The sequence below is a fragment of the Rhinatrema bivittatum genome, chromosome 3, assembly GCF_901001135.1.
Source record: "Rhinatrema bivittatum chromosome 3, aRhiBiv1.1, whole genome shotgun sequence".
NCBI lineage: Eukaryota > Metazoa > Chordata > Amphibia > Gymnophiona > Rhinatrematidae > Rhinatrema > Rhinatrema bivittatum.
The window spans coordinates 306755328-306768835 of NC_042617.1; the positions used below are offsets into that span (position 1 = coordinate 306755328).

The window sequence follows — 13508 nt, forward strand, 5'->3', positions numbered from 1 at the left end:
GCCATCACTCAAGCCTAGTGGCCAGACACAGTGCCCACGCTTACGCTTACCACAATTCAGAGACATCTGTGGCCCCTGGTGGAGGACCATAACTGCAATGTCTGAACTAAAGTGGGAGGAGGACGGGGTGGAGATGGGGTGGGGAATGAGAGAGAACCCAAGGAAGCTGTGAGTAAAGGCTTCTTGTGCTGTCACCCAACAAAGGCCAGCTGGGAACCTTCAAAAGCAGGAGGAAACGGCCAGGACCGAGAAATAAAGTGTCTGTTCCCACTTTGGGTGCATAACATGGGCAGGAAAGGTAGAAGAGAAGATTTGAAAGGAGACACCGCAAAGGCTAAAAATTCAGGGGAAATGCAATGACAAAAAGCAAATTTCTACAGAGTGTATCCCTCCCCAATCACATTCTGATGTTCTTGAGAGTGCCCCCTTTAATCTCCTGCTTCCACGTCACTAGATGCCATTGATACAGTTACAGATTTTTTTTATGCACAATTGGAGATCCAGTCACCTCTTACATTATTCTCACTGTCAATGTTATAAATGAAGAACACTCTGCTTTTTTGCTTGCCTGGATGAAGTCGCTCAGCACCAGGGCATCGAACCTGGACAGGTATTGGATATGATATCTCTGTATCACCCCCTGGTGGCGGCGCATCAGGGCTTTCAGTTCCTCCATGTAATAGATCAGCTCAGCGATGTTCCTGCCAAGGAAGAGAAATGGAGATACAGTCACTGCCTCCAGAAAAGCCAGGAAGCAGCTTGTCCTCCTTAGGTGGTGAATTCTTCCATGCGGAACTAAGAGGGTGGGGCACAGTTGAAACAGAAACCAAAAAGTGGAAGGCTTTTTTCCAAGAGTAGCCCATACGAGCCAGGTATTCCCAGTACAAGGCATGATTCTTCAAGGCATCCTGCTAATGGGAAAATGAATGGACTCTGTTGTAATCCAGAGAGGAAAGATAAGGACTAAAGATGGTGGGTGAACCATTCAGGCACAATAGCCATCCTTTTCCATGTGCTCATGGTGGGTCTGATGTGTTTTATTCTCCTACTCAGCAGAGCACACAATTTAACCCACAGTTGTGCATGCAGATTAGCACCCATTGATGCAAACCCCATGTTAATGTCAGTATTAGATAATACCCCACCCCGTGCAGAGAGCTGGGCTGGCTTAACTCGCATTCTGTTAACTTTGGAAATTTTACTCCTGGTCGGCCTTGGAGTAAAGTTTCTGGTGCTAGTGCTAGTGTGTGGGGCTGATTGAGAGTTCCGGTGCAGGGGACAGGCACTCTGGATTTATATACACAAAAGGTGATTTGTATGCATAAATCTTCTTTTCCTCTTCCTCTCTCCATTAAAAATTGTTAAAATACCCCCATCCCCACATGTCTACTCTCTCCTTCCCTCCTAAGCACAAAGCATTGCTGGCCACAGATTCCTCCCAAAAAGGGCAGAGAAATTGAGGATCTCCCATCCAAAAAAGGACAAGTCGTATTTTTCTGCTGGATGGGGGAGGGGAATCCTTTTTGGGAGAAAGATGCCTGCAAGATTTACATCAGAGGGAAGAAGACAGTAGTCCTGCAGGGCCTTACCTTAAGTGGTAAGTCCTCTCACTTCCTCCCTTGCAGTCTCCATCCCCCATGTTCTACTCTTCCCTCTCTTGCCGCATGACTTATGTGCACAAAACAAGCACAAATCATGCTTTGTGCACACAAGAGACTTTTCTGTGCACAAAACAATGATTTGTGCTTGTTTTGTGCGCATACGTCATGATTCTGCCCACAAGTGTGCCTAGGCTATGCAAAGGCTGAGCGCACATTTTAACTCAGATTTGTTCGCACATTTTTGTATTTGCGCACTTTTTAGATTCCTGATACATTAACATACCATTTGTTTACTGCATCAGGAGTTAATTTTTTTTGTGTGTGTGCATTAAACTGTGCTGAATTTCAGAGTACAGTCTTAATGCATGGCTTTTATTACATTGGCACCTCAGTTAGCAGACTGAGCTGCAGTGTTTTTATAGTAGAAGGAAAATGTTCCTTTGACCTTAGATTGACAACCACCAACTCTTCGTAGATTGGTGGACGCCATCTCCAGCTGCTGGCTTCTGGTGGTGGTAGTGGTGGTGTGTGGGGGGGGGGAGGGTATGGCAAGATCGGCTGGGAACTCCTCAAGAACGTGGTGCTGATGGGCTTCACCAACCTGGATGTGATTGATCTGGATAGTATTGATGTTAGCAACCTCAACAGGCAGTTTTTATTTGGAATGAAACATGTTGGGAGATCAAAAGCACAAGCTACCAAGGACAGTGTGTTACAGTTCTACCCAAAAGCTAACATTATAGCCTACCATGACAGCAAAATGAACCCTGACTATAATGTGGATTTATTCAGACACTTTACAATTGGTTATAAATGCTTTAGATAACAGTTGCTTGTAACCATGTAAACTGGATGTTACGCTTGCTGTCCACGGCAGCCCCGCGATGCCTCCCTCTCATCTTTCTAAGCAACTTTCAGGCTCCAGCTCCCCGTTGCTTGTGGCAGTGGGCCGCCGGCTCCGACCTCGGACTCCCGCCAGCGCCTCTGGCCCTGCTCCACTTCCCGGGACTTCCATCCAGGATGCCTCCATCCGTCGGGCCTCTCCGCTGGGTTCGCGGAGAGATGCCGCCAGTAGCGCTGCGTCCCTCCCTAGACATGCGCATCAGTAAACCTTTTAAAGGGCCCGCAGTGGGAACCTGGCTGCGGACCGAGATGCTGACGTCAGATCCTTCAGCGTTTAAATGCTCAGGCCTCGCACTGAAGCGTTGCCTTTGCAACAGGTCTCCTCGGTTCCCTGTTTGGTTCTGAGTACTAGTTGTCTCTGTGCTTCCTTGATCCGTGTTCCAGTTTGTCTTCAAGTTCCTGCTTCCTCGTTTGTCTCGCCTGACCTTTGATTTGACCTCCTGGTGCCGACCTTGCCTGCCTTCTCCAAGTCTGACTTCTGCTACTTCCGACCTTGCCTGCCTTCTCCAAGCCTGATCTCTGCTACGCCTGACCACGCCTGTCTTCTCCGTGCCTTGACCATTGTTACGCCTGACCACGCCAGCCTTCTTCGTGCCTTGACCATTGCTACTCCTGACCATACCTGGCTTCTTCATGCCTTGCGCTTCTTCTTCCTGATCCCCGGTGAGTATCCACCCCTCCATTCTGATTAAATGGGGAGCCTCCATTGCCTATTCAGAACTAAATGGAATGCCTGTGGCTAAGAAATATGCAAAACAAAAAAGGAGCAGCTGACAAATCTTCAAGAGTCTCTGGATGGTTGAGATGTTTGGGTTTGCCTCTATGAGGCTGCTCTGAGATTTCCTATTCACAGTTAATTTACCGGTTAAAAGTATAAGACAACAGAATCAGTAACTTAGAATATGGTTATTTTTTGAGCTGTTGTCCAAGGCTCAGGAATAACCTCAGGAAATATTTCACGGAAAGGGTGATAGATGCATAGAATGTTCTTGTTGCATCCGTCGGACTCAGACAGCTTTGTCCTACATGCCTCACCTCTATTTCTGCTTTCTCCACCAGCCTCAGGAGAATGACGCCTGTAGCGTCTCCTTGCCGCACCCTCCGGCGTCCCCTGAGCGGCTATGGCGCGGCGTCCCGCCATGTTCTACCTGAAGGCCTCCTAGGGCATGCGCGCACGCCTCACATCTTTATTGCAGTGTTGGTGCGAACCTTGGGGGTGTCCCTCTCGATTGACGTCAATGCTTCCGACTATTTAGCCTGCCCATTTGCTAACCACCATTAAGTTAGCAAGGATTGGATCCGTCCGGTCTAAGCTGCTCTGCCGCTTCTCGCTGCTTCTGGAAGCTCTCTACACCCTCCGGGGTTCTACTAACTTGGGTACCCGCTCCTCGGGGGCCCTTTGCTTATTTCCAGGTGCCTATCCTGAATCCAGGTACTCGCTCCTCGAGGGCCTGTGTTGTCTATCCTGCTGCTTGCTACCAACTCTTCTGCCTGCTGGTAACTCTATCATTACAGCTACAAGAGATTGAGTAATAACATCTCCAGTCTGTCTCACCTACAGCTCCTCACTGAATACCTGCATCGGAGCCTTACACCACCATTGTGGGACGGGTCTCCTTTGCAGAGGATCCCAGACTGTTGCTACAGAAACTCCTCTCTACTGCCATCTCTGGTGAGCTCTACAAGCTGCATAGTAAAGTTATTATCTCTGTGTTTGTGCATCTGAGTCTAGCCTGGTGCTACAGTTCCCCGCAGGGCTCCTCCCCAAGGGAGTCACTACCACTGTTGCCCTAAGAATCCACCAAACACCTCGAAAATGTAACAGTTCACCTGGGAAGAGGTGGTGAAGACAAAAACGGTGATGGAATTCAAAAGGGCATGGAATAAACACAGAGGATCCCTAGTGGCTAGAGAGGATGTAAGTGAAGAAACAGGGTAACGTGTGGAAACTTTTGGTGTAACATTTCTGCAAGGGGTAACCTGAAAGGAGCGACAGTTAAAATCCTAAACAGAAGACATGGGCATAACTTGCACAGAGTGGCAGTTAGAACCCTAAACACCTTGCTGGGCAAACTGGATGGCCAATTTTGGTTGTTATCTGCAGTCATTTACTGTTACTGTGTTTGTCAACAAACAGAAGGATGGTCATCGCTGAATCATATCTATTAATTGTCTGCCAAGGTATGTTTAACATAGATTTGTTTCTTCACTGCACAGGAATTTTGGAGTCTAACCTAAAGCAGGGATCTGTTGGCAAATGGATTAATGTCAAAATGTCAGAGATCAGGGACAGGCAAGGTCACCGAAGACTTTACCATCACAATGTGAATTGTTACCAGTTGATGGAAGGTTTATATATCTTACACATCAACGTAATCCTCCTGGGTCTTGGATTTGGTGACGTTCTCAGCGTGCCGCACCAGCCAGTTAATCTCATCTCGGCAAAGGATAAAGCCATGAATGCAAATACAGCCTAGGAAGCAAAAAAGAAAAAAATGAGAAAGTGCCCCAGAGTGTGGGGAGGGGAGATAAGATCAGAGAGAACAATGATAGGTTGGGGAAAGGAAGTGGAAGTCAGGGAGAGCTAAGGAAGCAGAACCAGCTTAACCATTAGACAAACTAGGCAACTGCCTAAGGTGCCAATATCTGGGACGAGGGGAAGTGGCAAAGATCAGAAACAGGATTGTTCCTGGAGAATTGGTGATAGGGGTTGTCATGATTGTCCAGTTGAATTATGACAATTTTGGGGAGGGTAGATTTGGTCTATGACCTTACTACCCCTCCTTAACCTGGACCACCTTAAAACCCATAAACCCAGATTTAAAAAAGGTTACGCGCACCGGGCCTATTTTAAAAAGACCCAGTGGTGCGCATAAAGCCCCGGGACGCACGTAAGTCCGGGGCTTGCAAAAAGGGTGGGGAGGGTCGGGGTCAGCGGCTCCTGGCACAGCGGCCATTTGCCGCTGTGCTGGGGATCATGCACCGGCAGTTGGCCGGCACATGCAACTTGCGCCTGCCCAGAGGTAGGCGCAGAAAGTAAAATAAACATTTTGGGGGGTTAGAGTAGGGTTGGAGGGAAAGATTAGGGGAAGGGATAGGAAGGTCAGGTTAGGGGGAACGGAGGAAGGCAGCACGGCTTGGCGTGCACTCCCTTGTTCATGCCGAACCGCACAAGTTATAAAATCAGGAGTATATGTGCGGGCGCTGGGAATCGCGAGCACATGTACGCCCACGTGCACCCTTTTAAAATCTACCCCATAGTGAGAGAGAGCTCTGTGGGTGGGACCCTGCTAGGGCAGGATAAGAGCCTGAGCCCGTTGGGATCAGGAAGCCCCCATGTCTCCAGGAGAAGGAGCTCCTGACGCCTCTCTGTGACAAGGTAATAGTGGGTGTACACTGCCAGAAGTAAGCAGTCTACTATTTTGTTTGCTGATTGTTATAAAGAATAAAGTAGAACTTTTTGTCAAAGAGACTGCAGTCTCCAGCCTGAAGTTACTTGGCTATCCCACATATGGTGTCAAAAGTGAAATTTCTGCTGTACATTTGGCACAGAGAGAAACCGAAGTCTCCAGTGGAGAAAAAACAGTAGAGAAGAAAATGATGTATATGGTGGTGTGATGCCTACTAAAGAACCAATGCTGCAGTGAGGCACAAAGCACTGAAAAGTAAAAGTCTGTGGCTCAGGGAGGAGCAGAGAAATTTTTTTGATTAACAAGGAAGGCAAAATGCAAGCTGTAGTTCAATTCCTCTTGGAATTACAAGAGTGTACTATGAGAGCCAGATTTCCTGGGCCAATGCTGGTAAAGATTTTGACGCAACCTGGGCATCCATAATTGCCAAGCCGGCAGAAATAAAGCTGGAACCATAAGAAACCCAGCAGCTGATGGACGCTTTCCCCTTCAAAGGGACAAAGGTGCAGAGGAAAAAAAAGAACAGCAAATGTGCTGGAGGCAGAGCAGAGCCTGTGGATGGTGTGACAGGAAAACCTGGAACCAAGGAATACACCACTTAACTGATGGCAAAAGACAAGCCAGAATCACAAAGCCAGAATTACAAGAACAGGCAGAGTTGAATGCAAGTGAAAAGAATAAGTGCCAGGTAAATGAACTTGCAGAGACTGTGGCTGTTATCCATGAGAGCTCATGGTGGAGCTTGACAGCCTGGCCTAAAAGAGGTAACAAAGACTGCCCAGAAAGAGAAAGTATCAAGTGGTCTCTGGGAAGCAGCACAGAGTGGCCTGAGGGAGGCAGCAAGGAGGAGCCAGAGAAAGGCACTGCAGAGGAGCCAGAGAGAAGCGCTGCAGGGAGTCCCAAGAGAGACACTGCAGAAAGCCCAGAGGGAGGTGCTGCAAAGTATGCAGATGTAACCATGGCAGAATGGCCAGAAAGCGGTACTGCAGGTGAATATGGTGCAGAGGGGTCAGAAGATGCCATAGTTAAATAGTAAAGAGTTGAAGCCACCACAGAAACTCCCAAGTAAAGTCCAGAGAATCCAGTCAGGTAAGGAGTGGAACTCAGAGAGACAGATGGACTCAGTTGAAGGACTGGGGGTGGACACTGGGCAAAGGACCAGTGGGTGGTGGTAATGGTAGTATTTGGGATAACCTTAGCTAGAGGAGGGGGGAGCACAACCCTATAGCCCCAACCAAGTAGCTACCTGGCAAAAGGCCAGAAAGAGTGTATTGGGGAGTGGAGCTACTTTTCTGGATGGGATCCATGGTGAGTGAAGACGCATGCCCAATGGGTTCAAGCTGAGTGGGATGGTATGTGAAGGAGTGACCTTACTATCCCCCCTTAACCTGAGCAACACCAGGTTAGATACCTGGTCCACCTTAAAACTTTGTGGGCGGGACCCTGCTGGGGCAGAATTTGAGGCTGAGCCCAGCTGGGATCAGGAGGCCCTCAAGTCTCCAGGAGAAGGAGCTCCTGAAGCCTCTCTGTGACAAGGTAATGGGGTGTGTACATTGTTAGAGGTAAGCAGTCTACTATTTTGTTTGCTGATTGTTATAAAGAATAAAGTAGAACCTTTTGTGAAAGAGGCTGGAGTCGTATGTGTCAGGATGTCTCCAGCCTGAAGTTGCTCGGTTATCCCACAGACTTAAAAGTTAGTTGGGGGGAGAGGAGGTGCAAAGCTAAAGGTTTGCCTAGGGCATGCAATACCCTTGCATTAGCCCTGTAAAGAAAGTCCGAACGTAGGAATGCAGGTTGAGGGAATGAAAATCAGGAGGATCGGGGAAAGATTAAGGAAAGCACAGGAAGGTTGGGGAGGGCAAAAAATGGATGAGGGTGAGGCAAGGCAGTCAGAACAGGCAAAATTCATTTCATTCTCAAAGGGATGTTTGCAAAGTTTCACATGCTTCTCCTACTTTACCATATCCACTCTTACAAATGCAAATGGATCCAGAGCACAATTGTGCTAATCTCCATCAGATCGCTGTTGTCAGGTGTCACAGTGATTATATATATGTGTGTGTGTGTGTAAAACATGAATACAGCACGGACAGCTGAAGAACGGATCTTGAGAGCCCTATGCAGGCATCACACTAATACATGTGAAGCATGAACACAGCACAAACGGTGGAAGAGAAGATTGTCAGAGCACCATGCATGTGTCACGCTGAGATACGTAAAACATATATACAGCACAGAGAGCTGAAGAGCAGATCTTCATCAGAGCCCCATGTAAATGTCACACTGATACATGTAAAGCATGAATACAGTACAGACAGCTGAAGCGTGGTCCTTCAGAAGGATTTATTTATTTAGAATTATATCCTGCTGCATTCATTACAAAAATGCTTGGAGCAGTTTACAACTGAGAACACAGCTTTTAAAAGCATTGAGGTAGGCTCATAATTAAGGGAATCCACTTTTTATTTAAAAAAAAAAAAGTTTAAAATAAAGGTGACAATATATATATATATATATTGTGACATGCGAGAACGAAGAACTAGGAATAGGATCCAAAGAGAATACTATGAAGCCAACAAAAAGGCTACCTAAGATGTTGAGCAAATATGAGAACACTGCTGTACTAATTCCCATCCACATGCTAATGTAGTATTGGCAATCTCAGGATACCTAGATTTGGATTTTAAATTTAAGTATTCCCCTTTCCAAGTTCAAGATGATTTACAATTCAGGTACAGTAGCACTTGCCTTTGGCCCCAGGAGTCCTGGCTGGTCGGCTAATATTGTCTGTAGCTCTCGGATGGCACCCCTCAGGAATATCCGTCTATCTCGGCGAAAGTGACCACTGTGCAGAACATGCTGTGAGTTACTGCTCTCATCTGTTCAATGCCATCTGCTTTACTTTTAGCAAGTCAATTAAAGATTCACTACGGTGCTGCACATCAAAGAAAAATCAGCGACGTGAAGGTTCTATGTAAATCTCCGTGCTCAATGAAACATTTTTAGAGGCATGACGCAGCTTTCAGACCTTAGAGTGCTGCTGATACAATATTTCCTGCACTGGGCGCTGCAGGGGGGAGTGAGGTGCATTGACAGAGCTGTGTGTGGGTCTCTGTACTGGAACGCAGAGGGCGCTGCAGAGCGGGAGTGAGGTGCATTGACAGAACTGTGTGTGGGTCTCTGTACTGGAACAGCAGCAGGTGCTGCAGAGCAGGAGTGAGGTGCATTGACAGAGCTGTGTGTGGGTCTCTGTACTGGAACAGCAGAGGGCGCTGCAGGGCGGGAGTGAGGTGCATTGACAGAGCTGTGTGTGGGTCTCTGTACTGGAACAGCAGAGGGTGCTGCAGGGCGGGAGTGAAGTGCATTGACAGAGCTGAGTGGGTCTCTGTACTGGAACAGCAGCAGGTGCTGCAGAGCGGGAGTGAGGTGCATTGACAGAGCTGTATGTGGGTCTCTGTACTGGAACAGCAGAGGGTGCTGCAGGGTGGGAGTGAGGTGCATTGACAGAGCTGTGTGGGTCTCTGTACTGGAACAGCAGAGGGCGCTGCAGAGCGGGAGTGAGGTGCATTGACAGAACTGTGTGGGTCTCTGTACTGGAACAGCAGGTGCTGCAGAGCAGGAGTGAGGTGCATTGACAGAGCTGTGTGTGGGTCTCTGTACTGGAACAGCAGAGGGCGCTGCAGGGGGAGTGAGGTGCATTGACAGAGATGTGTGTGGGTCTCTGTACTGGAACAGCAGAGGGTGTGCAGGTGCGGGAGTGAGGTGCATTGACAGAGCTGAGTGTGGGTCTCTGTACTGGAACAGCAGCAGGTGCTGCAGAGCGGGAGTGAGGTGCATTGACAGAGCTGTATGTGGGTCTCTGTACTGGAACAGCAGAGGGTGCTGCAGGGCGGGAGTGAGGTGCATTGACAGAGCTGTGTGTGGGTCTCTGTACTGGAACAGCAGAGGGCGCTGCAGGGCGGGAGTGAGGTGCATTGACAGAGCTGTGTGTGGGTCTCTGTACTGGAACAGCAGCAGGTGCTGCAGGGCGGGAGTGAGGTGCATTGACAGAGCTGTGTGTGGATCTCTGTACTGGAATAGCAGAGGGTGCTGCAGAGCAGGAGTGAGGTGCATTGACAAAGCTGTGTGTGGGTCTCTGTACTGGAACAGCAGAGGGCGCTGCAGAGCGGGAGTGAGGTGCATTGGCAGATTTGTCTGGGAGAATAATATCCTTTGTCTGACCAAAGAATAAGATAATAATGAGAACATGAATAAGAAACCAATAATAAGTATTTTTTGACTATGTTTTACTGTGTGTTATATTAATTGTTAACCACCTTGAATCACTTTTAGTGGATGCTGCAGGATAAAAATGATGTGTAAATAAATAATGTTCTTACCTGTTAACCAATGCATTTTCCTTGCACTCCTTTACATCAGTCACTCGTTTCGAATAGCTGAAATGAGAGAGAGTAAGAAAACATTGAATCTTGATCTAACAGAGAATGCAGGCAGGGCATAGACGAGATGATCTCACAAAGTCCATTTCAACCCCATCTTTCAATGATTCAATAGCATGGAGAAATGCTGTTTTCTGTCTGTATCCATCCGTCTCATCTTCTTGCCCTTTCACTGCATTAGAGTATAGAGCCGCTTATCTACGGATGGACACTACTGAACCAGTCTTGACCTGTAAATGCACACTCAGGGCATTCTGGGACTTGTATTCCTTACCATATCTAAACAGCAGAACTATACCCAGATGTGCTCATGCTTGTTGTGCTGGAAGCGGCTGGGAGCAGGGGCGGATTGTGGGAAAATAGTGGCCCGGGGGATTTTTCTCCATACTGGCCCATGGGTACCCAATTACACATACAATTTGGTGAGTCACCAAATACAGAATAAAGGGACCATAAAATATACACAGAAATGCACAGATAAACTGAACTGGAAATCACAAGTTAGACTGTATGTAATGCAGCAATGGAAAAACAGAAAATACCATCATTCCTCATAAAACATCAAACAATAAAATCAAGAACTATAAAACATCACAATAGGCAAATCATACTAAAAATATATATTTCAAAACTGCTGATGAATAGAACCTCCAGTAATTTAACTCAGGGAAATTTTCAAAAATTTGTATATAACACCAATAAAATATTTCAAAAAGAGCAGACATCAAATAACACCCAATAATTAAAACTAATAGGGATTTTAAAAGCCCCTGCTGTCCCCTTCTGTAGGAGCTCTTGATTTCCAAGCTCCCTGATATTGTCGAGGATTAGGAGGTTATCCTCTCTCTCACACATACTCACATGTCCATTCTCTCTCACACATACACTGTCACATACATACACATTCATGCTTTTATATCCACCATAACCTCTCGCTGTCACTGACACTGACACACTCTCAGGCTCTAAGACACTCTCTCCCCCTCCACACATAACGCTTACTCCCTTGGATTTTCTCATACACACTCATGCTCTCACACTCACTGGCTCCCTCACATACACACACACACGCACACACACACACACTGACCCCCAGGCAGGCTTCCATTCATTTTCACACCACCCCTCCTCCCATCCCCCAGGCATCCACACATTCATTCTCACACACACAGACCCCCAGGCAGGCACCCATGCATTCACTCACATACATCCTCAGGCAGACTCCCATTCATACACATGCACACACTAAAGGCAGACCCCCCTCTCTTTTGCCAGCAACCTTGGAGCCTCTCTCATTCCTCTGCTGCCACTGTCACTGCTGCCGCGTGGCTATTGGGGAGGTGCCGATTGCTGCTACTGGCACTGAAGCCCATTCTGCTGCCTCCTCTGTGCAGGCCCCGTGGGCTTCCACTTTCTCCATACTGATCTCATATATTGTGAGATCCGCATAGAGAAAGTGCTATTCTTGCACATTCCCAAAGATTACATGTGCCAATCACTAAAAAGTAATTTTTTTTTTACCTTTGCTGTCTGATCTTAGTTTTCTAATTGATTGGTCACAGGCTTTTTTTTCCCACCTTCCCTTTCTTATTTTTTTTTTCAATTCCTTTTATATTGTCTTTTTTTCTATTTCTTTTCTCTCCATCTTCTTCCCTCAAACACACAATCAGGTTCTCATTCTCACATGCTGTCTCTGATACAAACATTCATACACACAGTCTCTCACTGGCACATGCTGTCTGACTCTCACACACCCAGGCTCTCTCTCACTCCCACATGCTGTCTTGCTCAAGCACAGGCTCTCACTGTCACATGCTGTCTCTCTCACACACACACACAGGCTCTCACTGTCACATGCTGTCTCTGATACAATCATTCATACACACAGTCTCTCACTGGCACATGCTGTCTGACTCTCACACACCCAGGCTCTCTCTCACTCCCACATGCTGTCTTGCTCAAGCACAGGCTCTCACTGTCACATGCTGTCTCTCTCACACATACACACAGGCTCTCACATGCTGTCTTTGCAAACATTCAGGTCCTCACACTCACACACAATCTCTCAACTCATCTCATACACACACAGACACACAATCTCTCAACTCATCTCATACACGCACAGACATACACACTCTACAGACCCTCAGCCTCTCTCTCACCTCTGGGCCTCCTCTTCTCGAGCCGCAGCGGCCCTATTGCCGGGCCTCTTCCTCTTCTCGGGCCATGCTGCTCCTCTTCTGCACGCGCTGATGCTCCTCCTCCTTCCTGCCCACGCGGCTCCGGCAACGTTTACTTCCAGGGCCACACAGGCAGGAAGGAGGAGGAGCATCAGAGCGTTTAAATGCGATCTTTTTCTTTGGACCGTGGTGGCATGAGCCTCACCACGGCCCTGCCCATCTGCCTGTCGCTGCGCCGCATGAGCCTCCCTGCACCCGGGGGCATTGGCTCCCCTCGGGATACCACTGCTCGTGGCGGCCCAGGCCTAGTGCTTCCGGCGGCCCTGCCTGCAGGTTTCTCTTCGGGCCGCAGCGCCAGCAGACCCTCTTCTTGTCTTTGGCCAGGAAGTTTAAAAAAAAAAAAATCACGTGATGGGAGCGACCGGCCCACCGGGGGATGCCCGATCCCCCGATAGGCCAATCCGCCCCTGGCCGGGAGTGCAGTGCAGGCAGCGATCCCTGCTCCTACTATCACAGCATAGTGACACCTGCTCATAAGTCAAGGAAACACATGTAGGGATTTATAGGCAAGAGACCTGATTTTCGTGGTCCCAAAAAAGAACACAAGAAAGACTGAAAAAAAAAAAAGCAAGCCTCCAACGAAAAGGTAGCTTTCCACACAAAAAGCTGGATCTCTCCCCCTCATTCCTAAGATGTCCCCTGGCTTAATTTCCTCCGGCACCCATTTCCAAGACCTTTCTTCCCCATCTCATGATCCATCTCATGCAGGGCTGGTGGTAAAACTAGGCAGACAAGGTGGCTGCCTAGAACAGCAGTGTTTTTGGGGGCAGGGTGGTACAGCAACGGCTGGCAGGACCATGGCAATGGCTCCTCCATTTTTTTCCTGCCTGTATAAGCCACAAGAGGAAAATGATAGATGACTCCAGGAGCGGGCCCAAAAAGCACGTTTGGCACAAAAGGCTCTCTCCAGGACAT

The 13508-nt window shown here is 48.0% G+C and overlaps 1 protein-coding gene across 1 annotated transcript in view; it reads right to left on the reverse strand.

Moving 5' to 3' along the window:
• NCKAP1L (NCK associated protein 1 like) overlaps positions 1-13508 on the reverse strand; it is a 231139-nt gene that overhangs the window by 141795 nt on the left and 75836 nt on the right. Inside the window, 5 exon segments of the mRNA XM_029595128.1 lie at positions 569-701; positions 4869-4947; positions 4950-4977; positions 8663-8759; positions 10294-10350. Coding sequence (XP_029450988.1) covers positions 569-701; positions 4869-4947; positions 4950-4977; positions 8663-8759; positions 10294-10350 — 394 coding nt within the window.